This window comes from Parasteatoda tepidariorum, chromosome 7 (genome assembly GCF_982258835.1).
Source record: "Parasteatoda tepidariorum strain Cologne lab strain chromosome 7, Ptep-v5.0, whole genome shotgun sequence".
In the NCBI taxonomy this organism is placed as follows: domain Eukaryota; kingdom Metazoa; phylum Arthropoda; class Arachnida; order Araneae; family Theridiidae; genus Parasteatoda; species Parasteatoda tepidariorum.
Window position 1 is genome coordinate 12,389,936 of NC_141761.1, and position 26,415 is coordinate 12,416,350.

At 27.6% G+C, this 26,415-nt stretch overlaps 1 protein-coding gene across 4 annotated transcripts in view; it reads left to right on the forward strand.

Moving 5' to 3' along the window:
* Positions 1-25,991, forward strand: part of LOC107437470 (Fanconi anemia group A protein homolog) — a 73,493-nt gene extending 47,502 nt beyond the window's left edge. For 2 of the 4 annotated variants that reach the window (XM_071185356.2, XM_016049483.4), the window contains exons 12-18: positions 901-1,008; positions 2,947-3,042; positions 7,790-7,878; positions 9,060-9,120; positions 12,403-12,452; positions 18,946-19,022; positions 25,829-25,991. In XM_071185356.2, the coding sequence (XP_071041457.1) occupies positions 901-1,008; positions 2,947-3,042; positions 7,790-7,878; positions 9,060-9,120; positions 12,403-12,452; positions 18,946-19,022; positions 25,829-25,860 (513 nt within the window). In that variant the 3' untranslated portion in view covers positions 25,861-25,991. Of the gene's footprint in view, positions 1-900; positions 1,009-2,946; positions 3,043-7,789; positions 7,879-9,059; positions 9,121-12,402; positions 12,453-18,945; positions 19,023-20,114; positions 20,180-25,828 lie in introns of those variants that run through there. The other 2 variants (XM_087167319.1, XM_043054142.3) reach the window with 2 other exon arrangements.
* Positions 25,992-26,415: the final 424 nt, after the last annotated feature.

Here is a 26,415-nt window from a genome sequence, read left to right on the forward strand (position 1 = left end):
GCATAGCAACCGAATTAAACCCTATTTTTGGTATATAAGGATAATTTCTTTTTAAGATAACCTCAAGTTTTTCAAGTATACATTTTCCACTAATAAATATAATGTAGATTTTAATTGCATACTTTTTCAATCAAAAGGTAGGATTTTAACAACATTAAATGTTTACGTTAATCTGTACTTTTAATCTCAAGCATCAAAAGATTTTTTAAAATGTAATTTCAAATGTGTTGGAATTTAACACGCATCAAGAAATATAGTAATTTCGTTAACTAAAACTAATTAATGCAGCAATTTATTTTTAAAAAATTTAAAACTAAATAAGGAAAATAATAAAAGTATCATTAATTTAAAACACTGTTTTTTAACTTTTTAAATCAATATATGTACGTAAAATCAGTTGATTTAAATCAAGCTGATTTAAATCGACAAACCTTGCTGCTGTGTTTGGAAATTTGCTGTTGGATTGTAGGACTGTACAATCTGTGCGGTTGCATATACAATGGTTGCTGAATTTACATAGAAAAAAAAAGAATAAACAAAAACTGGCGTATCACTTCACTAGTGTTTGGAAATTATCACTTTGTGTTGTTCATTGTTTTAAAAACTATCATTCAAAGAATAATATTTAACTTTTTTAATTGACCGAGATAACTCGGTATGGTAAACTGATGGTGAATTAAATAGTTTTTACACATAAAAAATTTTAAAAATTCAACTTGAAACTTTTGTATGTTTTGCTTTAGTTCCTTGTATTTATTAATGAAATATAAAAAAAATATGTTAATTTTTTGCATTTGTTTTCAAAAAAACTGGTGGGGGAAGCAGTTAATTTCTTTAATCATCTAAATTTTCAAGCTGAGTAATTTTAGCTAACGATAAAATTATTCTTTTGGTTTTTAGACAAATATTGGAAGTAATCTTCAAGGAAGAAATCCTGAAGTTGTTTCAGTTCTACTACAAGTTCTTTCAGATTTACTACCTTATGAAGAAAACATTGATTTTATTAAGGTACATTTTTCATTCTGTACAATAAATCTTACTATTTATAATCTATTTATTCTATATTATAGTCTATTCTATTTATAATCTTTCTAATCAAATTCTATATATTAATCAACATGAAATATTAAATAATGATTCAGAAATCTAATGGAAATTAATAAAGAAGCAATGGACTTAAAAATTAATAATTAAAAAAATAATTTTTAATAAAACATTTATTTACTTAATGTAATATTTACAAAAAAAATAACAACGCAGTTCATTTTTTAACACAGTTCATTTCTGCTCACTTTCTGCAAAAAGTTTCTCATTGTTTCAAATGCTTTGGGGCCTTCCACGAATGCCGCCACTGGTTGCAATCACTTTTTTTGTCTTATCAATTTCATTTTCTTTAACTTTTTGACATTTTAAATTTCAACATTTTCATCAACTATTTTTCTTCTCAATATAAAATAACTTGGATGATATATATATATATATATATATCTGTGTGTGTAACACAAAAAGCTTCTATTAATCTTTTTATGTTATCCTAATTAAGGCCTTATGTTATCCTAAGTGAGGGGGCACCCTTTAAGACAGGTTTCAGCTCTGGTCAGCAAGAGACTGGTATTCTATTGTGATAGTCCTAGAGTGAAGAGCAGCTATTCTTGTTTCCATAGCAGCAGACGGCCTCAGACTTACCATATGAATGTTGGATGAACTCTTTCTATTTTATGACAAGGATTTCTTACCCATTTATTTATAACTTCCTAAAACTATCCCAGCCCTTCTCTTGGTGCTATTCAGTTTCTAGATTTAGCTCAACTGAGGTGAACTCACTACCAGTGATTTCATTTCTCCTTTTTTTCCTTCTCGTATGGTTTGTCTTCCACAACCACAAAATGCTGATATCCTTTTTTTTTTGGTTCCTCCCGAGTCATATAGCAGCATTTAATCGTTTAATCAAGATTATAAAAAAAAAATAATTATTATGCTTGCTACAGTATAACTGATTTCAGGTTTTCTGCATCTGCAAAATACGACAGGAAAAAAAAATATATATATATATTGTCTGAAAGGCCTCACTATGCTGTAAGAAGTATTGCTGCATGAATGATTCCATTTTTTTGTTGCAACTAACTCAAGGTTGCCTCTCCACAGGGAGAATAAGGAAAACCTGGAAAATACAGGGAATTTAAAAATCATCTGAAATAGCAAGAAAAATGCAGGGAATTTCAAATTTTCTCCTTACAAACTGTGAAAAAGCAGGGAATTTTTAAAAAATGCAGACCACTCAAAGTGATTTGTGCTTTGAGAGGGGTATATAAAGGTGATAGCTCAGCTATATTTAATTATTTAATTTATTATAGCATTATTTCTTTTATGTTGAGCCGTTCCTATTTCACTAAGTTTCTCGAGCAACTAAAGCTACCATCGTTATCCTTATAACATACAATAGCACAGTGAATGTGTGTTTCCTCATTATATGTTGTGTATAATATGTGCAAGGAAAATACGGGTAACCGATATGAGTGATAATTGATGTATAAAATGAATTATTAAGGGGTTAAAAATCATTAAAATAGTAATTAATATAAAATAAAGGAACAAATGTCTTACTATAAATCAGTAATGATGGATTTTATAATTTTTAATGATAAATTTTATAACTCATATGTGCAATTCAGACACAAAATAATTGTATTATGTATTATGTTATAATGAAAAGAGGAGAAAAACCCTAAACATGTGGTCCCAGCACATACCAAAATTTAAGGTTTATATGCATGAAACCAACATAACACCTGCGACATAACGGGATGTAAAATTTATGCTGGCTCTTTAGAATTTCTAAAGCTGAGGGTTTAGAGTTTCCTTTATTATTGTTATAATTCATGCTAATTTATTATCACTTCTTCTTTTTTTTTTAATAAATTCTAAAAAAAAATTTTTTTTATGTAGATTATGTTGGAAAGACCCTTGAATGTGCCACTGGAATGTCAACCACTAAATTTGGATTACATTGTTCTGTTAAAAACCAGAGTGAAAGACTTGCAGGTAAATTTGCTTTTCTTTCTTAATGCTTTTTTAACGAATGCTAAAAGCAACTTTTTTCAACTGTAGATAAATAATTTTTCATATTAAAACATATATTTAAATTATTAGCATGTATTTTATTGGAATAATTTTATTAGGTAAAGAAACCTAACACAAAAAAAAATTAGATTGTAGCATTTCTTTTAAATGAACTATAAATGCACAAAATCGCATGTTATTGAGATTCTTTTATGCTACCATTTATGAAGATGTGAGACAGAATTGCTCAAAACCCTTCTGTCTTTATTTTCTTAGAATGATATCTTAAAAACAGTGGTACAACACGGTGAATTACGGGTGTATCGCAATGAATTACCACATCTTTTGCCTGGAATCTAAATTAAAACTAATTTAGAATAATTAATTTTATAATGAAATCTAAGTTTTTAAAATTTTCAAATATTAAAGAGAAAAATGATTGAACAATCACAATTTACTCAGTATTTTATTTAACAAAAGAAATCTGTAATTTTCTAATGATATATGTCCATCTAAGAAGGTTATCTATATTGAGAAACTTTTTGCCATGTTCGGAACATACACGGTATTTTTAATTTGGTAATTTTTATATTAAATTAATTTTATTTCTTCAAAAGTCTTGTGATTTCTTTTATATTAATATACACTGAAATCTCACCTAAAAAAAGTTTTAATTTATTTCATAAAGAACTATGTATTGTGTATAATATGTACACAGGAGAAAACACAGGAAACTTTTTTCGAAATTTATGTGGCAACCCTGTGTTAGTACATTGTTTTATTTGTAGATCAATACAGATCAATACTCTAATCAAGTTTTATATCTGAGTTTAAGACAGTCATTGACAGATCCTCATCAATGTGATAAAATCATGTCATATAGAAATATTGATCCCAATTACTAATTTAAAGATAATATTGAATTTTTAAATTGGTATGACATTAAGTTTTCTTTTTGTGTACATAATAAATTTGTAATTTTTACACATTTTAGTGTACATGATGATTGTATTAAATTAACAATTCAATAATAAATGAAATTTTGACAGGGGGCATTTAATTTACATGTGTTTTATGAATTTTTGTATGTGTTCCTTTTCTATTTTGTTCACAACATTTCTTTATCATGGTAATATAAAGCACTGAGATTTTCGACATTCAAAATGAGTTAAGAATTAAAATGTTTTTTTTTTGTTGTTCAATTACTCTCCTGCATTTTATCTCTCAATGCAATTTCATTTTTTATATTTTTAATTAATAAAGTGTACAATATTATTAATCCCCCCCCTCTTTTATTGTTATTATAATTATTTTTTTTGTTTATATTGTTATTTTAAATTTGTCGATTCTGATATGTAATGCATAACAAATTATCTTTCATTGATTTTTACATTAATGTTTTAAATACATTATTTATTTATTTATTTGAAAATCAAATTGTTTAAATTATTAGTTTTATTGACATGTTGAATTTACTTTCCATTTTTTTAAATAACTTTTCTATTATCTTTGAAAGTAATTCAATTTATATAATGTTTTGATTGTGTTAAATTTGTTTGTTTTAAATATTATAAAATATAAATTTCAGTTTTGTAATTAATTTTTTTAACACTGACTACGAATTTCATGTAAATTGACCTGTAAAACCTAATATCAGGGAATAAAATGTCTTCTCTTTGAGTATGAACCCTGCATGTAATTAATTTGGTGTGGCCGATATTTTAAATTGCGAAATTTATTAGAATCGATTTTATGACAAACAAGATGCTGATTATCTTAATTAGCAGCATGAATGTCCAAAATTAGTCTTTTTGCTTAGAAAAAATTACCTTTTAAGGTATTTATAGAAAATGTTTGCATCAATTCATGCTAATTCTTCTAAAGAGACAATTTTTAATTTACTATAAAACTTTGCTATTAATTAAACTTATCATAATTGTTATAAGAGCTTAAACTTTGGATCTGTATCCTAATAAGGTAAATTTTTTAACTTATTTTAAGCCTTCCAAACTTTAGAAGAATTTGTATTTCAACATTACTTTGTTGCTTTATTTTATTATTTTTAATCAGAATTTGTGTACATCAGCTCCTTGGACTGTTAATATAAATCTATAGTATTTAAAAAAAAACTTTAAAGAAATATGTAAATAAAGCAAAAACGATTGTGAATAAAGCACAAATAACAATTCATAAATTGACATATTACAGTTTCAGTTCAGTTGAACGAAAACTATTGTATGTCAATTTATGTACTTGCATTTGTGTTTCATTCACATTGTTTTTTGCTTTAATCTACATAGCACAAAGTATTACCCTTTTCTTTTTCGGAAGTATGTAGATAATTCAAATGTTTTCTTTTTGTACAAAACAGTTTCACTGACTTTTTTATTTATTTTTCCATAAGTTTTCAGTTTATTGCTAATTTCAGACTTTTTCTTTGTTTCTCATTTTTATGAGTGTTAATTTGGTTGTCTCAATCTTTCACATTGCATTTTATTAGAGGTTTCATTTGATTTAAAATAAATTAAATTTCTTTATATTAGCGATGTCTTTTTCCTCTTTCCCCAAAATTGATTAAACTTAAAGTGTTCTAATATCCTCAATCAATTGCTTTCTTGTTGCATACTTTAGCTCCCTAATTTAAGTTCAAAAACTTTTTTTATCAGTTTATTTTTGTTCATTTGCTATAGAGAAACTATGAAAAATTTCATTACCCTCTCAACTCTTTAGGTTTGTTACATCCTGCAGTGGACTGATCATAAAGACACGTTTCCCAGTAGAACACAATAGTTAATCATCACTGGCTGCTGGGGTCAGTGTGCGGGTGGGTGATCACTTTGATCAGCCTGCGTAGGAACCGAGGGTGCACGGTATTGCTCCCCGTTAAACTGTTTTGCCGTAAAGTGCTCGACTTCGCATGCAGTTCGTCGGGCTACCAAAACAGGGGAGCCGTCCCCTATGATGAGGATCAAAATTTAGATGGTATGTCTTCAGATCATCCTCAGAGATGTTTCCCAGATTGTTGCCAATAGCCCATTGTGCAGCTCTGGTGCGATGTAAATAACATACGTACCTACCTACCTTCATGTTTATTTATTGATTATAAAAACCAAACTTTACAGGAACTTCTTCGTTAATATATTTTATCCATCACTATACTTATCTGACTGGGTAGGTTAATTATTGTGTTGAAAATTTTTATGCCTTAAATTTACACTGTATGAATGTTTTCAGTTTAGATTTTTCATAAACTACATACTAATAAAAGCTCTCTATTCATCGCTTAAAATGCTTCTCTTAAAAAAGCAAATTCCATCTAGAAGCTAGAAAAAGTTTCATATTTATAAATTGTCAACAGTTATTTAATTTTTATGTGTCTCATTTGTTGTTCATTGTGAACACAAGAATGTGCAGAGATCTCTTTAAGAAATCCTTGCAGATTCTGCTATGATCTATCAGCATTGGCATGACAGCCCTTTATGAGCTTGGGCATTCCTCAGAAGCCTTTCCCATTCTGCCCTTGTCCCAGCAATTGATTTCCAGTTCTTTACTTTTAGGATGGCAAAACCCTCATCCACACAGTTTTTCCATCTCTTTTTGGGCCTTCCTCTTGGCCTTTTATTGGTGAGGGTTGCATTAAAGACTCATAATGCTACTCGCTCTGGGCTCATTCTCGCTACATGCCCGGCTCATCTCATTCTACTTAGTTTAATAGATTAAATGATATCATCACTATTAAAGATCTTATATATTTCAAAATTATATCTTTTTCTCTAGTTGTTCTTATCAAGGATAGCACCAAAGATGGTTCGTAGGACCTTCCATTCGAAGGTTGCTAATAACTTCTCTTCCCTTTTTGTTTAAGTCCATGTCTCTGAAGCGTAAGTCAAAACTGAGTTGATTAATACCTTATCAAGTAAAATCTTCGTCTTTCTTTTTATTAAGTGAGATTTCAATAATGATGCTAAACCATAGAAGCAGCAATTGGCTGTGATTATTCTCTTTCTGATTTCAGGATTAATGTCATTTTGATAGTTTATTTCTGATCCTAGATAAGTAAAATTTTTTACAGATTCAAATTTAAAAGAATCTATTTCAAGCAATTTAGGGATGGTTTCCATTGTACCACAATACATATATTTTGCTTTCTCCACATTCACTCTTAAGTTCAATTTTCTAGCTGATTTTTCCAGTGCCAAAAAATTTGATTGATAGTCTATAGTTGTGTGATCTATGATCTACAGTTGTGTGAAAATAGCTTTATGCTACCATGTTCAAGTCACCTCTATACCTGTTTGGTATGCATTGAATTATTCATTGTCGTCAAGTTACTGACATATAGATTTTTTAAAACATAATTTTGAGTATTGTTGGTCCATGAGTGTTTATGTACCATCTTTTTAAATTCCTACTATTAGTTCACATTCTCCCTATACATTGTTCAAATTTCCAGTCGTTGATAAAATAATTTTTATTCATCCATTCAAATTCAAACACATTTTTTTAAACTTGTAGTGGATGAGACTTGATGTTAATACAGTTTTTTCAAATATTAATTCATTCATTAAATTTAATTATTTAATTATAGTTTATATGGGCAAAAATATTGTAATTATTTAATAAAAAGTAATTAAAATTTTAAAAAATTTTGTTGGCCTATGCAGGAATTGACTTCAATTTATATATATATATATATATATATATATATTGTTCTCTTTGTTTGTTATAGCCGAAAGTGGATACTGAAAAAATCATTGAGAAAGCTCTCTGTTATTTTCAAGAAACCAAGAAAATACCTCCTTATATCTTAGAAGCAAGGTATATTTTATTTTTAAGTACAAATAATTAACCTTTTAACTGTCATGCTCGAAATAATCTTGAGCACAAGCGCAGCACTGGTGTTCTAAAATGTCACGCCAGATTAAAAATTTCGTGATTTTTGACAATTGTCAAAATCTATGCCAAAAGTTTTTTTTAATTATTTGACATGACGGGTAAATCCGGATAAAACCATCAATTGCCAAAAACTTGCCAACCCTGCCTAATTATATTTTTTTGAAAGTGCTTAAAAATATTTTTAAGTGCTTGAAAGGTGCTTATTTTTTGTTGAAAAATTTTTATATGCTCCCTGCAGGAGAAGTTTATTTCTGCTTCATCCCTGTCAAACCTGAATCTATCTTGGAAAAAGTTATGTAGAGGCAAATTTAGAGCAATAGATAGCAGCACTCACTGAAGTTATTAAAGGATAGAAGTTTCTGTGCACCTAAATTTTTTTTTCTTTTCAAAATGACGTGCAGTTCTTTGAAACGTTATAAAGGTGATTTATTTTTTTGGGGGGAAAAATGAAATTAATTTTTATTACTTATTTATTCTTTTTTTTAAAAAAAAAATTCTAAAGTAATGCTGCACTAGAAGCGAACTTTACCACTACCGCGCTGAGTGGCTGCTGTCTCAAGCGAATATGCAGTCAGTGGCATAGTTTTTGGGGAGAGTTTGGGGGACGAAACCCCCTCAGAAATTTAAACATTACTTGATTAATGAACTGTTGTATGTTAAGTAGGATGTAGATGTATAAAAAAGTTTTCATTCATTATTAATTTTTCGTAATTCAGACGTTTAGAATATATATACAGATATATATACATATATATATATGTACATATACACACACATATATATATATATAATAGGTATATATATACATATATATATATATTAAAAGGAGGTAACTAATAACCCCCTTGAACATACATTAAAACTACGTCACCACATGCAGTGGCAAATAAACCTTAAAACTTTTATGCACATAATTCAAAATATCAATTTTTAACTACTATTAAGTATATTTTATTTTGTACTAAATAGTTGATTTTTGCAATAAAAATTTGACAATTTATGTACCCAAATCATCGAAACAGATTGACAGTTAAGAGGTAATTAAAAAAATGTTTCTGCTAAATAAAACATCTAATATATTTTTTTGTGATTTATTTTTTCAGTTTAATGAATAAACAGCATTACCTGAACGAATTTTTGCCTGCTCTTCTCAAGCCAAGGGTGGTATGAAAAGCTTTTTTGCCTCTTTATTAATTTTCAAACTTTTGTAATAGAAAAAACTGCTTGTTTTCAGCAACATTCCCATGTCTGAAAATTCGGAATCAAGCCTTTGAAGTACAGTCTGTATTGTAACATTTTATAGAAGATGAAATAGCCATTATAGTGAGCTTGTTGTTAGCAAATACATATATTCCCTACGGTGACATTGTCGCAGAACATTACAGAGTTCTTGCAGAAAGGGGACGTGAAAAATGTAGCTTTTTTTTTTTTGCAGAAATTTTTGAGAGATATCTTATCTTTTCTTCAGAATTAGAATCAAAAGATGCCTTTCTTCCACATCTGAGTGAGAAAAAAAATGCTAATGAATTTTCTATTCTCATTTGAGAATAATGAAGTAAAAAAATTTCAGTTTTTTTTTCCTGTAGAAATTTTTGTTTTATTTTTTCATGCAGTTATTACTACTGATTTCTGCATATCTTTTAAAATGCGATTTTTTTTTTTTTTTGCACAATATTATTTATTACAACAACTGAATCTTGAAATAAAAGCGTGCAGTTAGTACAGGGTGCATAGCATTTTTAAAGGTGCTTATTTTCGTTTTTTAAGAGCCCTTAAAGGTGCTTTTTTCCATGGGTGTTTTTAAAAAGTGCTTAATTTTCCCTTTTACGAAATGTGATATTTTTCTTTACCATGTTGATTTTCGCCCCAAATTATGCAAAAAGACATTGTCCTATTCAACGTTTTCACAATTAATTCAACCCCAATCTATTTCGGCGTACCGCCGGTCTGTAGTGTATGAAAACACCATTTGTTTTACATGTTTGATGAAATACTTTTCATCTGCACTTGAGTACACTGAGCTGGATCCAGCAATATGGATTCTTGTACTATTATGTGCAACCCTGCTGCATTTTGCAAGAGATTCTCGACTTCAGACTTCATTTTCTGTCCTCTGTAATAGAATCGAAAAATCTCATTTTCCGCCCTCTGTAATAGAATCGAAAAATCTCATTTTCCGCCCTCTGTAATAGAATCGAAAAATCTCTTGAATTTTTGCTGATTATGGGCACCAACTAAACATTATCAATTTTTTTACCTATTAGTGATAGAAATTTTAATTTCTCTTGTTAATTTCATCATTTGTGACGCACAATCGTCTTCATCGCTGTAAATAAAATTGGATAAAACCATCAATTGTCAAAAACTTGCCAACACTGACTAATTATGATATTTTTCAAAGTGCTTAAAAGGTTCTTGTTTATTGTTGAAAAATTTGGCTACGCACCCTGTAATACCTCTTTTTTGAAGAGTCCAATTTGCGTGATTTCGTCATCCCTCTCTTTTTTCAGTAGTTACTCCTACAGATTTCACAATTTTTTAAATGTGATGATGAATTACAAAATGCGAAAAAGGAAGTAATTAGTGGGTTATCTTCCTACAAAATAAAGGAAACAAAGAAAATAAAAATATGACCACCGAAGTTGACGTCTTCAGGGAGTACCGACCCGGTAGCCCTTAAACAAAACCATTTCTAATTGAGGGAGAAGCAAATGATTAAATTAACTCCCTCAGTACCCCGATGGTTTTGTATAGAAGTCCGGGAAAAAACATGAAATACAAATAAATTGCACCCTGTTAAAAGAAAAAAATATATATAAGAACCTAGAATTCTTCATTCATTTTCTTAATTAAAAAATTAGCATTACAAAAATTTAAAGGAAAACCATTAATTACTCAAATTATTTAAGAAATTATTCACAGCTACCCGAAAACTTTCAACATTATTGCAAATGTTTTTGATCCTAAGCAATTGTGAGAATATTGCCCATAATATTGGAATAAAAAAAATATTACATATTCAATAAAATAATTACCTATTTTATTTGATCAGATTTTTTAAATTTATTTATTGTTTGAAGTTAACGTTTCTCTTACTTTAAATTAGCAACATGTACATTTGTTATTTTTAAGTATCTTGCAGAAAGATATTAGTACTGGAGAGGTATGTCGTAGAGAGCCGGAAAAAATTCTGCCACAGGGCATATATTAAAATAGACGAAAAACTGAGATAAATATATTTACTGGGTTGCCACTCCACAGGGAAATCCTGGAAAATACAGGGAATATAAAAATCACTTAAAATAACAGAGAATGCAGGGAATTTTGCTTTTTTTACTTACAAATTGGGAAAATACAGGAAATTTTGTTTCTTATTTTTGTCTTTTAAAAAATGGTAACCACTCAAAGCGTAATCTATATTTAACCATGATATTTCAGCTATACTAGACTATTTCATTTACTATAGCATTATTTAAGTATGTTCAGCTGTTTTTCCAGCAATTAAAACTAATAAATATAGTTGGCCCAATATAGCACACTCAGGAGCACATTAATTGTTGTTTCCTCTAAATATATTGTGTATAATATGTACAGGGAACAGATTTGAGTGGCAACCCTGATTTACCTCTTTACATTTTAAACAATTATTTTGATTTAAAAAACATATCTAAAATAGACTGTTTTTGTTGACTGAATTGCATAGCTCTGTTCTTTACCTAAATCTGAAATATCTTTGCTTTATTGCTTGAACACCAATTTTGGTCATTCACAGTAACATAAATAAACAATGAAGCAAGACTTATTCTGCTATAAGGAATTTAGAATAATTGATTATTTTTATATTTTGTGATCTAAATTCGTTTATTCTTTATTAGATTTCAAACTGACAAATTTTCTCTTCGTCTCTACAAATTCAATTCACAGTTGAATTTTAACAAAATTGATCCGTATCCGATGATTTTAAATTTTTATTGATTAGGTTGTAATGCTTATTTACAAAATAATTTTAATTAAATATTTAAGTATAATATTGTTTTTAAATAATGTAATAATATTGTAATTAAATAATGTTTTAAAATTATTTTTAGTACATTTTATCTGAGTTTTGATTAGTAAATAAGAATGAAAATCAGATTTAAATTTAAGAAGTATGATTTAAATAAAATTTTTAAGAAAATGATTTTCATACAAAAATTTACCCATGCTCGACCTACTTTAACTTTCTTTCATACTACATATAAGGTAACTCTAAATTACATTTAATATTTTGCATTTACAGTTCTTTTATTTTTCGTTTCATTTTTTAGCTGAATCTTCTGGTAAAGTGCTCAATATCTATTAATTCTGTTAAATAATCATTATTATTGTTTCTTAAGATAAGTATTTTCTATTAATTTTTGCTGTGTAACTTTGATTTATTAACTTTGTTTTTTTTTTTTTTTTCAGATTGCATCAGTCGCCGATACAAGAGAAAGTTTTATTGATTTCCTCAACAAGTAAATATAAACTTTTATATAGATGTTTATGTTAAAGAAATAATTATTAACAAACATCACAAAACGAATTTTTTTTCTGCTGTTATGAGAACTGCAGATTTATAATGTATGTATGACTATAGTGATAAGCTCAAAAACAAGGCCAGTTAGCATTCAAACCTGCTTGAGATTCTCTTTTTAAAAAAAATGAATAAATGACATAAAATATTTTTATAAATGAAATTTTATTTGTTATAAAAATTGTTTTTCGTAGTCTGTATGTTTTTCATTGTAATTTTTCGTTGAAATAAAAATACCTACAGGGTATCCGCTCACATGGAAAGTCATGAATTTCAGTATTGAACAAAATTTGTCATGAAATGACATGATTTTTACTATTTTTTTAAAAAGAATCATGGAAAGTCCTGATTTTAGATCTCCAGTGTTGCAAGTGCTGCGCCGATCCGCACCAATTGTGGAAACCTGCGCCTACATGCTCCAAATTGAAGTAGTAGGCTTAAATTGCGCTGATCTGCACCAAAAGGGATAATTTCCCCTGGGTATCGTCAAGTCACAATTTTGCCGCAACCCAGCTATTGCCATGTCGGGGGGAGGGGTGCTCGGGATTCAGTGGGAAGGATTCTTGCACTCTCGTGTGGAACTCTGCTTCATTTTGCAAGATATTCTCAATTTCAGGTTTCCTTTTCCGCTCTCTGAAATGGAACCGAAACTTCCCTCGAATTTTTGGGGAACAACTAAACATTGCTAAATTTTAACAGCAAAATTTTTTTCTATTTCTCTTGTTAATTTCATCGTTATTGAAGTGCCATCATCTTCGTCAATGGCAAGCTAATGACCTTCTTGCTCTATTCTATTTATAGAATAGTACCCATAATCTTGGAATTAACTTGGGGACCATTCACTAAGTACATGCTTTCATGTTAATCCTCAGAGCAGTCAAGCTTCAAAACCTCAAAATTTCCATCTCCCTTATATTCATTTAATTTAATAAAGATAGAATTAATTGAGTATCTTAAACGTAAATTTTTATCTGAGGACCATCCACTAATTGCATATTTTTTTTAAACTTTTTTTTTACTTTTTTTACTAATATTTTTTTTTACTTATTGCATTTTATTATTGTGTGTGCATTTCATTTTATCAGTGCTCTTATTTTGATTTAGGAAAAAACCAAATATTTAGAAGCAAGATTTTTAATACCTAAGTATGAAGAGAGGGGCTTTCAGAATTTTTAAAGTAGCAAAAAAAAACTTGTTTTTCAGATTTGTCATTCAAAACTACTTTAATTCATCTCTTAATGTTTTGATTTAAAACAATTGATATAAAAAAAATTTTATTATCACAGATTTGTTAAATATTATGAGTGTAGGGGCAATATAATAATTTACTTCTGAAAAATTTTTTAACTTCTCATTATATTTGCATTTAAAAATTATTTAATTTTTTTTAATCATTTAATTGATGAAATACTGTACTAGATAACCAATTATAATTTTAAAAAATTTAGGGGCCATTCACTAATTTATATTTGTAATATAAATTTATTAAAGTTTGCTTAATTCTTTACATATTTTTATAAATTCGATATGATCAATATTAATCTTGTTAATGTTTTGTTGAATATACTATTACAAATAACATTTATTTAAATTTTAAGAAAAATACACCCAATAACCTTAAATAATAGTTAAATTAATTAGAGTTTTATATTACCTTTTTAAGAATTAAATGATGTAATTAATAATTTAAAAAATAATATGAACCACTCAATATTGAATTTATTTAAATTGCTTTTGCCAAAAGCTCATTTTTAAGAAATATTTCGGCTGTATTAAATAAATTTTTAGGTCTTTTCCAAACTGAGACATCATTGTTTCACTTGCTGTATGATGAAATGGTGTCTCTAGTTTAAGCACTGTTAGGGTGTTTTTTTAAGAGTTCTGCTTTTCTTAGTTTGACAGGGAAGGACTTAAAAATCTTTGGATGAAGAAAACGCAGAAATTTGGCAAAATTCAAATTTAATAGATTATGGACTAGATACCACAAATGCGATGACATCCTTATCTTCTTCTTACCGTGTTTGGCACAGCATGTCCTCTTTTAGACTAAGTGCCACTAAACCCTACATTCAATCCAATCCCTTATCTTCTTCAGACAAAAATTCTATGTATTTAGGTGCCAGGTCTATGGCATGTGCAAAAAAGTTATTAAAAGCATTGCCTCTTGAAAATAGGTCACTGTTCCATCTTAAAGTGCTGAATCCTGTAATGAGAATGGAAGACACTCTTGAAGAGGCATCTTTGTTGCTGTTACGTGGAGAACCAGAGGGTTATTCTTCTGACTCAAATGAATATGCACTAATTGATGTGTTTTGGAACTATTTTATGACTTGTGAATTGATGTGTTTTTATGCGTATTTGAACTATTTTGCAAAGAAAGATAATTTGGGAAATATCAAATATCCTCTTATAACAAAGCTTTTTAAAGCTCTTTTGTGCATACCACATGGGAATGCCGATGTTGAAAGAGGTTTTAGTACTAGACAGGTTTTAGTTTTGTTCATATGTGTGAATAAAAAGCTACTTGACAATAGGGCAAATTTAAATTTGTATAGTGTTAATGGTTTGAGACAAGTTGTGTCACGTATCAGCTGGGGGTTTAAATAACTTTAAAGTTGACAAAGATATGATTGAAGGGACTCGTGCAGCATTTAAAAATTATTCTGCTTGATTAGAGGCTGAGAAGAAAGAAAGCAAAAAGAATGTGAAAGCACTGAAACTGAGGAAAGCAGATTGATTGCTGCTGAAATTGATTCAAGATCTCATAGCCACAGCTGAAAAAAAATATTAAAGATGGGTTGAATAATAAAGACATGTCGATTATAGAAAGCGGACAGATCCTCTTATCTGAGGCTAAGTCGAGGATAGCAGAATATTTAACAGCATTGCAAGATACCAAAAAGAAACTTAATTTGTTTATGCAGGGACCTTCAAAAAATTGTAAAAAAATAAGATATGTTGTAAATGAACAAAATTAAAAACTCTTGTTATTAAATTCTTGTTTTAATTCTTTTTATTAAATATGCCCCAAATCTTTGTTTTGCTGCTCCAAAATTGCTTTTTTGTTGCTCCAACACCATGTTTTGCCACTTGCACCACTTTCGAAAAATCTTATTTTTAAAATGGAATCCCCCCCTCCCCCAATTTCATCTTGTTCCAAATATCTGAATTCCTAACAAAATCTCCCCTCAGGCATATTTTATTAGAATATAAAATTATTTTATCATGTTCTTTAAAAATTATGGTGTTCTTTCAAAAAATGAAAGTAAAAACATTTCTAGATGGAATTATCTTTTAAACTCTTCTGTGATTTACAAATTTTAATTATTTATTTTTTTTAATTTTATCATTTTAAAATTCTAGTTGAAGCAAACCAGTCATTGGCGATTTTTTTTTATTCCGAAATGAGAACAGAAAAATAGGATTAATACTTTCCTTTCAGATGAACAAGAAAAGTATCTTTAGAATGTAATTCTACGGGAGAAAAATTATTTGCTTTTGTATTTTTTTCAGCTATTTTATTGTTTCAACTCTTTCATTACTGTGTTTTTTAAATTTAAAATCCATAAATATGAAGATGCAGAGTACAGTAGTTTTGGTTATACCTATCATTTCAATTAATGTTATCATAATGTTTTTTTTTAATTTATTGTTGTGTTTTTGTCAGAGAAAATAGTAACTTCGTTAAGATCATGACAAGTCATGAATTTGAAAATCTAAAATGTAGCGGATACCCTGCATGAATTTCGATATAGAACAAAATTTGTCATGAAATGTCATGATTTTAACTATTTTTTTAAAAAAAATCATTAAAAGTTATGGATTTAGGTTGCCGAAAAATCTAATTTTTTAAATGGAATTCACCCCTCCCCCAATTTCATGGTGTTCCGAATATCTGAATTTGTAACAAAATCCCCACTCACAGTCATATTTGATTAAAATATAAAATATTTTTACCACGTTCTTTAAAAATTATGGTGCTCTTTCAAAAAATGGAGAAAAAAAACATCATTTCTAAAGCAAATGATCTTTTAAACTTCTGTGATTTCAGAATTTTTGTTATTATTTATTTATTTTTTATTTTATCAATTTAAAATTTTAGCTGAAGCAAGCCAGTCTTTGGCGAATTTTTTTTATTCCAAAATGAGAACAGAGAAATCAGGAGCATTTTTTTCCCTTTCCGATGAACAAGAAAAATATCTTTAGAATATAAATCTGCAGAAAAAAATTTTTTTTTGCTCTTTTATTTTTTTCAGCTATTTTATTGCTTCAACTCGTGTTCCTTACTCTTTTTTTTAAAATTTAAAATCTGTAAATATGAAGATGCAGAATATAACAGTTTTGGTTATAGGCATCATTTCAATGAATGCTATTATAATAATTTTTAAAATTATTGTTGTGTTTTTGTCGGAGAAAATAGTAAGTCATGAAAAAATCTTGGAATTAGTCATGGAAAGTCATGAATTTGAAAATCTAAAATGTAGCAGATACCCTGGACATATTTTTATAATATTTAATTAAATCATTTTTAGAAATCAATATTTATTTGTTATTAAAATTGTTTTCGTAGACTGTGTTTTTCATTGTAATTATTCGTTGAAATAAAAATACCTATAACATATATGTTACCGTGAATGACCGAAATCAAGAGAATATCAACTTTCATCCATATTGTCACTTTGTCACTTTTTGTCAATCATATTGTCACTTTGTCACTTTTTGTCAATCATATTGTCACTTTGGTCTGAAATATTTGTTGTATCTGATTTGACATTAATTTATTTATTGATATTATTATATTTATTCGACGTTTTAACATCTGAGGTTAGATTAAAAGAAACATTAGTGTTCAGATTACCAGTTAAATGCACACTGGGCAGTGGCGCTTGACCGAGTGTATATTTCGGTCATTTACCAAAGTAATTATTTGATTGTCAGCAACCACCAATTTCGGTCATTCACAGTAACATATAAATTCTGTTGCTGGGTAAAAACTAACAAGATTGAACTACAACTTTAAAGTAAAAAACATTCTTTCTAAATTCTTGAAGCAATCACAAAAGAAGTACTTAACAAAATACCTGATTTTATAAATTGAACGTTGCCCACTGGTAGTTCTGCTTGGAACAAAATAATATATTAAAAGTATAAATTCTGTAATGAATTACATTTGTTGTATCTTCTAACAGCCAATTGACAAGCAACTCAATTGAACAAGGAGAATTCAATCAAGATGCTTCATAAAACATTCCCTATTGAAATAGCATTTTTGCACAGATATTTAATTTGAACAGATATTGAATATTTAAATATGTATTACTAATACATAATAAAGTGAGTCTCACTTATAGAAATCAGCTTAAAACTTTTTTTTTGCTCTAAAATGTTCATTTTTTTAATTCTGAAATCCCTTTTTTTAAATTAATTAAAAAGTATTTTAACTATCTTTGATGCCTGTTACTATTCAAAATTATGAGTAAACAGAATAGATAGCATTTAATATGAAATCATACTGTAAAGTATTGCAATTTTTTCTATTTTGATGACTATAAAAATCCCTAAAGTTTCCTTCGTGTAAAATATTTAGTTCATTATGCAGCAATTATCCTGAAATTTGTATTATTTTGTAAAATCTAATGAATTTTTTCCTATCCATGCTGGGAGCTGTGTATTTATGTTGACTTTTAAATCTGTGTTCCATTCATTTGTCCAGAAACAGCCTTTCACTGAAAGAAAGTGGGAAAAACTTTTATGAAAAAAAAAGACTGAGAAACTGGATGAAATTAATAAAGAAAATAACTATTTTCAATTTATTTATTTTAGTTTTTTGCAGAATTTTAAAATACATGAATCATTTAGATTCAGTTGCATACTAAACAACTTTCAATTACAAAAATAAGTATGCTATTTGTAATTGTGATTATGGCATAAACTGTTTAAATGTCATAATAATTGTCTTTTTAAAAAATACAAAAATTTGTGTTTTATTTCTGACATTTACATAAAATAATAAAGATCTACAATTATTTTAATTTCTTTAGAAATGCATTAAATTTGTTTTTATTCCTAATTGTTGCTTTTTTTTACAATGATGTATTAAACAGCATGGAAATTAATACTATTATGTAAACTCAATTGCAATTATAAACTGTTTAAAAAAATTTTTTTTGAAGAAGAATTTCTTCCACCTAGTTTGAAAGAAGCATAATTTATTTCTTACTAAAGATAGAAACTTTGAACAATATTTACTTCTTCATATATATATAGTATGTTAATTTTGAATTATTTTAAGCTTTATTAGGTTAATACTTATTTAAAGCTAGTATGAAAATTAAATTTTTCTATGTTTATATTCTTATTATAAATATAATTATTCATTATATTTATAATAAGATTTGCATTAAAGAAATCTTTTAATTTTTTTTTTCTTTTAGGTCTGGTAAAATTCCCAACTACTTTTATAAGAAATACAAGATGTCTTGTCATGAAGAACAACAAAATCTTATTGCAGGTAAGATTTAAATTGTTTTCTAATTGCACATTTTATGTGTATATGTGTTTTTATTTTTTGGTTGTTTTATCATAGGTAATTGTTAATGATGTATTCATTTCTTAATGCCTCATACTATAAACACATAAAAGTTATATTAAAAACTTCATGTGAATTTTATAGAGCAGCTAAGTTTTGATTTCGCAATGAGAGATAGCAAAATTCAATCTCTCAGAAACAAACTTTTCAGATTAAGTTTTATATTAAAATCAAACCTCTAATGATTTCTTTTATAGAGCCTTTTGAATTATTGTGCTATGAGAGATGAATACAGTTTCTCATAAACAAATACTTCATAGTGATTACGTTCTATTTTGAAACATTTTTGTCTAAAGTACCACAAAACAGAATTGTTTATAGTTAATAGCACTTGAGATCAATTTTCTTTCTAATTTTCCATCATCATTACCATCCAGACAGCCCAATGTGGGCCAATGCCTTCCTCTGAAGATTTCTCCATAATGACTTCTGATTTATCTTTGATGTCTAATTCTTTTCATTAATTGCAAGAAAATCAGACTCCACTGAGTCAGCCCATCTCAACCGCAGCCTTCCCCTCTTTCTCGTTCCAGTGGGTTTAAAAAAAGTAGCATCTTTTTTATGGTATTGTCATCACTCATTCAAATCACATGGGCCATCCAATTCATTCTATTTATTTTTATGCATTTAATAATATCAGTTTGAGTTTATAAATCTTGTACAGTTCAAAGTTAAATCTCCTTCTCCAGTTACTGTTTTTATTTACATCTTATTTTCCATTGTGGGAAATTTTTGAACGATTCTTCGATACTTTGTATTGCTGTATCTCAAGCGATGCGAATACAGCTTTTCTTTAAACTGCCTTTTTAGTCTATTTTTTGTCGAAACGTGTGCATTTAAAAATATTATATGAAAATTTATTTCCAAATAGTTGAAATATCATCAGCTTAGCAATACTTTGCTTGCTTTAAATTTTGCTCCATTATAACCCTGATAAACTAGAATGTTACATGATACTCTCCCATGGTTAATAGAGAAACCTTTGATTTTTTTGGAAACTATGGGACTATACAGTTTGGGATATTCAAAGATTGTGGTGAAGATGGAAGAATGGATTAGGATATTTTCTTCGATTTCCATAAGTAGATTTTTTCTTCTAGTCAACGGGCTGAATGTATTCAAGTTTCTTCTTATGCTTTGGAATCATTTTTTCGTTTGACAAAACGATTCAAAATGTTTTAATAACTTAATAAAATTCTCCAGAAGTTGTTTATTGTAACATAATTTAATAATAGATTTTTTTATTGGACTTTTTTTCTGAAACCTTTTGTAACTTCCCTTCGATCAATTCGGAAAATTACTTTTTCTCAGCAAAGCCAACCAATCACTCATTTACTTACAATCACTAACAGCATTGTTTGTCGACAAATCGTTACAATTATCGTATTGATGCTAATTTTCACAATTTCCTTTCAGAACACATTTTATTTATTTTTTTTTTTAAAAAAAGGTTCTTTTACGAATATGTTAACATTTAATTTTACTGTTTTGTCGCTCAGGGATCTGTCTAGGTTTTTCTTAGAGGTACCTATTTTGTGAAAATTTAGACATAATTTGTGAAAATTAAAAATTATATTAAAAAATCAATCCCAAAAATATTGATTTTTCTCATCTGGAACCACTGCTTTTCTTTTCATTACACTTCTTTTTATCTCTTTTGCTTTTTTTTATTGAAGTGAAATGTGAATCTTATTTGTAGTGAATGTAATGAAGTTGAGTGTAATGAAGTCTTATTTGCAGGGTGGCCACCCACCTGGAAAACCTTGAAAACCTGGAATTATCAGGGAATTTTTTTGTACTGGAAAAAACCTAGAATAATCAGGGAAAATTGGATAAAAACCTGGAAAAATCAGGGAATTTTTAAAAAAAGCTGGAAATTGTTTTTGAAATTAAATTATTTTACCATCCCATATACCGACTTTATTTAGACAGAAGTTTATCGTCAAACAATTTAAATATTATCAACTTAACAATACCACTTTGTTTTTATGAAAATTATCTCCATTATCACCCTGCTAAACTAGAATGCCATATGAAACTCTCCCGTGGGTTGCTAAATGAATGGAGAATCCCTTGACCTTGAACCTTTATTGTTCAAGTTTGTTCAGATGCTTTGGGGCAATTTTTCTTTTAACAAAATGTTATAGTATTTTTAACTTTATAAAATTCTCTAAGAATAATTGGTTATAATTCAATAATATATTTATTTCATCTTGTTATTTTTTCTTAAAGCTTTTGCATTATTTTTTGTTAGCAATTAATTATTTTTTTTTTCAGCAAAGCCAACCAATCGCGCATTTTCTTGAATCCCTAACAACAAAATCATTACAATTGTTCCATTGATGTTAATTTTCTGGATTTTATTTTAACCTTTAATAACAAATTTAATTTTTAAAAAAGGTTCTTTTACAGATCAATATTTAGATGTTAACATTTAATTTTACGTTTTGTTGGGTAATACTTGATTTATGATTCGAATTTTGCATTAATCACAATGTTGAAAGTTAGTAAATATTGCTTACATTTCAGAGATGATATTTCCGAAACTATTTCTCCTTCTACTCTGAAAGATGGCAGAGACAAGGAATCTATAGGAAACATGTTAAATGCTGTACAAACTTAAATATGTATAGAAAAAATATTTACATGTGTTTATTAGGAATAAAATAAAATTCTTTTTTTTTTTTTTTTTTTTTTAACTGTACAAGTACAGGTTTTAAGTTGGGCAACCAGATGACCAAAATTTTAAACTTAATATTAAGTGAACAAAGTATCATTTCTAAAGTAGAAATTTGAAGAGTTAGAAATAATAACTTATAAATAATAACTTATAAATATCAGTTTTCAATAAGTTATAGACTGTTAAATGAAGGGCTACATCATTTGAATTTTGTCACCGTGGTAAGAGAATCTCCAGCAAAGTACTTTAAAAAATAAAAATAAAAAAAATTTGCACTAATAATCGAAAAGGGAAAAAATAATAATTAAAGTAAACTGTAATGTTTTAGGTTATCTTGCACAAATGTTTAGAAATATTTCGTATTATGATTTTTTTTTAAAATTAAGTTAATGTTTTGGAATTTTTTGTGCGACACCAAATATTATAACTATATATTTATAAATTAATACATTAATTATATATTTTATAATTGTACTGTGCCACTAGGATATAACATAATTAAATTATATTTTTTGTTTAAAGCAAGATTTTAATATATAATAATATTTTTATTGTAAATTTTTTATTAATTATTTTTGCATCAGGCACCATTGCTTTTCTTTTCATTACATTTGTTTTTATTTCCATCTCTTATTTTGCTTTTTCTTTATAAAATGAAGTGAAATATGAATGGAAACAATTTAAATATTCTTTTAGATTAATTTACAATAACCTTATCCCCACCTTAACCTAGTATAATTTGTTTAACAACCAGCCCTCTTAGAACACATACACCAAATTTCAAATTAATTATATATCATGTTTTGCAAGTTGAGAACTGTATACAATTTTTTATTCAAATGTCGTTTACATTTCAATTACAAACAAATTCACATAGTTTAGACAATTTGTAAATGAGTAATCATTTTTTGCTTTCATGTGATTTACAACCAACTCCAATAATTTAATCCATTTAATTTGCACTTATTATAATCAGTTTTTATAAAAGAAATTGTTTTTCGATAGGTTATGATATTTTATGTTTATAAGATAATGTTTTTAGGAAATTTATGTTCCTTTTTTTACGTCTGACACCATATAATTGCCTATTTGTAAAACACAATTAACTAATCTGAACTAAGAAGCCGTGTAGTTAGATTGAAATTCTTTAAATATTCTGATTTCAAATAAGAAAAAAAATGGATATAATTTAAATAATTTTATCTAGGTTTTTCTATAGAATGTAGAACAAGAAATTTGACAATTTTGCATTTGGGAATACTGAATAGCTCTTAAAATAATAGTTCTAATTAAAAAAAAAACAACATTATTTAAACATTGACTTTAGTTATTGGTTTAAAGAAAATTATATCAATGAATTTTATAAAGAGCACTGTTTGGATAAAATGCAGTATAAAATAGCTTCATATTGAACTGTAAATAAATATAAAAATTTATTAATGTGTAATTGCTTGGAATTATTTTCTTTTGCTCAATGAAAATATATTTAAAATTATACTTCTCCAAGGTTTTTTGGGATCACTCTGTATTTGCTATTTGGTAGATTTTGTGCATAAACTATTTAACATGCTGATGCATCGCCTGGAACGACAGTCGCAGTATCGGCCTGCTGATACAGGCGTTAAATCGATATGTCACGATATATCGATTTAAAGCCCAGTCCTAAACAAGAGTCTAGCTCCTCACTTCTAAAATGAGCCTCTAATCTAGAAACAGCTACATACTGCGCACCATGGAATTGATGTTTTCTCTGTCTGAGAGTACTGCAGCGGTTGAAAGGGGCTTTTCAGCAATGAACTTACAAAAAAACACGTTACGTACTGGTCTTAAACAAGAAGCATTAAACGCAATTATGATCATCTACTTAAATGGAAAACCCCTTTCAGATTTCTGTGCAGAAACCTCTTTAAATCATTTGCTCGATTGTGGAACTGGCAGACGTCATATTTGATTAATTTAAAAAACGCAGTACCCTCAGAAAAATTGACATTCCAGATAACTTGATCTTTGTCATTTAATTTATTACATAAAAGAAATAAATAATTTCATAAAAGGAATGCTAGGTTACTATTAGTAACCTAGTATTTCTTTTATTATTGTATAATGTAATCCTAGTAACTACTAATTCATTGTGCAATTTATGTAAATTTGAAATGAATAAGAGAAAATTATATTTTTATTTATACGGGTTAGTTTCAAAGGAGGACGGGTACATTGTTGGACAAACTACCCTCGGGGAAGTTTTTCCGAACCCTGGTAGCTATTAAATTTTCTGCATCAGAAGATGTTATAGTTTATTAGTGCAATAAATATTGTTTTTTTTTTCCTTTTAATGTAAAGTAACATGTTTTTCTGTGTTTTTTTTCTCTATGTTTTCCTTAAAAACTGGAAAAAAATTTAGCAACAGTTTTTTTTTTTATTCCTGGATTTTTAAAATTGTTAGATTTAAGGAAATTTTGCTAAAATATGAGTTCTATTTACATTGTTGTTAATATGCGCTGAACAGTTTAAATTAAATTTAGTGATTATTCAACTAACTTTTACAAGAGGGAAAATGTTATAAAACACATTGCTCCATATATTCCAACAGGAAATAGGACAATCAAAATTTAACGAAAATATTTAATCAAAAAATATTAAGATTAAAAGTAAGTAATTTTCAATCATTATAATGGTTATTATTAAATTAACTTTATATCCAGCTTGAAAAATTTACATCCTAGACCGAAATAAAAAATTTAAAATTATATATCATATTTACAAGTTAAGAACTGCATAGAATTCTTTATTCAAATTGCAGCTTCAAAATTCAGTCAAGTTTACATTTAAATTACAAACAATTTGACAGAGTTTAGATAATTTGTAAATGAATAATCTAATTGCTTTTATGCGATTTACCTCCGACAACAAATTTAATATAAACATATCTCAATCAGTTTTTATACAATTTAGAAATTTATATTCAGATTTTACGTCCGGCACCATGGAATCGCCCAGTTGTAAAAACAAACCAATTAACTGATTTAAACCAAAATGCTGAATTCTTTAAATAGTTTGCTTTCAAAGAATAAAATTTGAAGAGTTTTATCTAGTTTTTTTCTATTGAATATGCAAAAAGAAATTCGGCAATTTTGCATTAGCAAATTTCATTTTTGAATACTGAATATCTCTTGAAATAATAATGCTAATTAACAAAAAACCTTATTTAAATTTTTGACTTTAGATATTGGCTTAAAGTAAATATGATCAATGAATTTTAGAAAGAGAACTGTTTGGATATAGTACAAAATAAAATGGCTCTATATTGAAATGTAAATAAATATAAAAATCTATTGATTATAATTGCCTGGAATTATTTTCTTTTGCTTATTGAAAATATTTGCCACTACTTAAAGTAACACATTAAAACATTTTTTATTCAATAAAAACAATATATTCTACAATCTAAACATGTTATTTTTTCCGTCCATCTAAACTTTTTAAAAATTAATGTTGTACAAAAACATTAAAAAACAAAATCTTGCTTAGAATAAATTTAGTCTAATTATTTTTTCAAGATGATTTATTATGAAAAATTCTTTTAAATAAAATACTTTATAATATTAACACTTTTCTTGTACCCATCCTACACTTTATGGAGACAAAAAATATGCTGACCTGAAAATTTTAAGATTTTTACTTGGAAAAATCAGGGAAATTTGAAACCTGATTCGAGTGGCCCCACCCTGTGTATTTCAAGCAATACGAATACAGGCTACGGCTTTTTTTTTAAACTGCCTTTTTTGTCAAAATGTGCAAATTTAAAAATATTATATATATCATGCAACAGAAAAAAATTTCTCTGGACATAGGACTTTTTTCAATAATTAAGCATGTTTTCTGTTAAGAACAAAGGTATAAAAACAAAGTTAAGTCGTGCATATGTTTAAAAAAGATGCTATAACTTAATTGCAGAATTTTTACTTAGCTTAGGTGCCACTTGTCTTCCTATTTTTTTATTTTAACTTTTATAAACTTATTTAAATAAATAATTGTTTTCTTTTTCCAGGTATCAACATAGGAGATGATAGTTTTGGATGATAATATGATGACTACCAAATATTTGAATGTGATTGAAAATTTGTTATATTGAGTTGCAAGTATTAAATTTGCATTTCAAAACCTAATGTATAATATCTGTTATATTAATTAAATATTAATTTAAAAAAATTTTTAATGTGTGGTGCTTTTATTAAACAAACTTAATTTTTCTTTTCTTTATATAAATTCGAAAGGGAGTTGTACTTCAAAACATCTCAGATCCCAGCCGGCCCAAGACTATTCGTGTGGTAAATGATGACTGATGCATGCTAAGTCTGTCGAGTCGCAAAGTCTTCCATGTTCCAATAACAAATCAATACCTCTGGGGGTACTGATCCAGGAGTTACCTTGTCTTCTGGATTGGTTCAAAATTACAAGGATACGAAGTTGAACATTAGTAGTAGTATACCCAAAAAATTGAGTTGTTCAACGACGGATTTAAAATGAAAAAAATAATACAAACTAGGGATACAATGAATATTCGGTATTCGTCCCTTTTCCTGAATATTCGGTTGGCCAAATATTCGGCAAAATATTAATTCGAATTTTATTTTT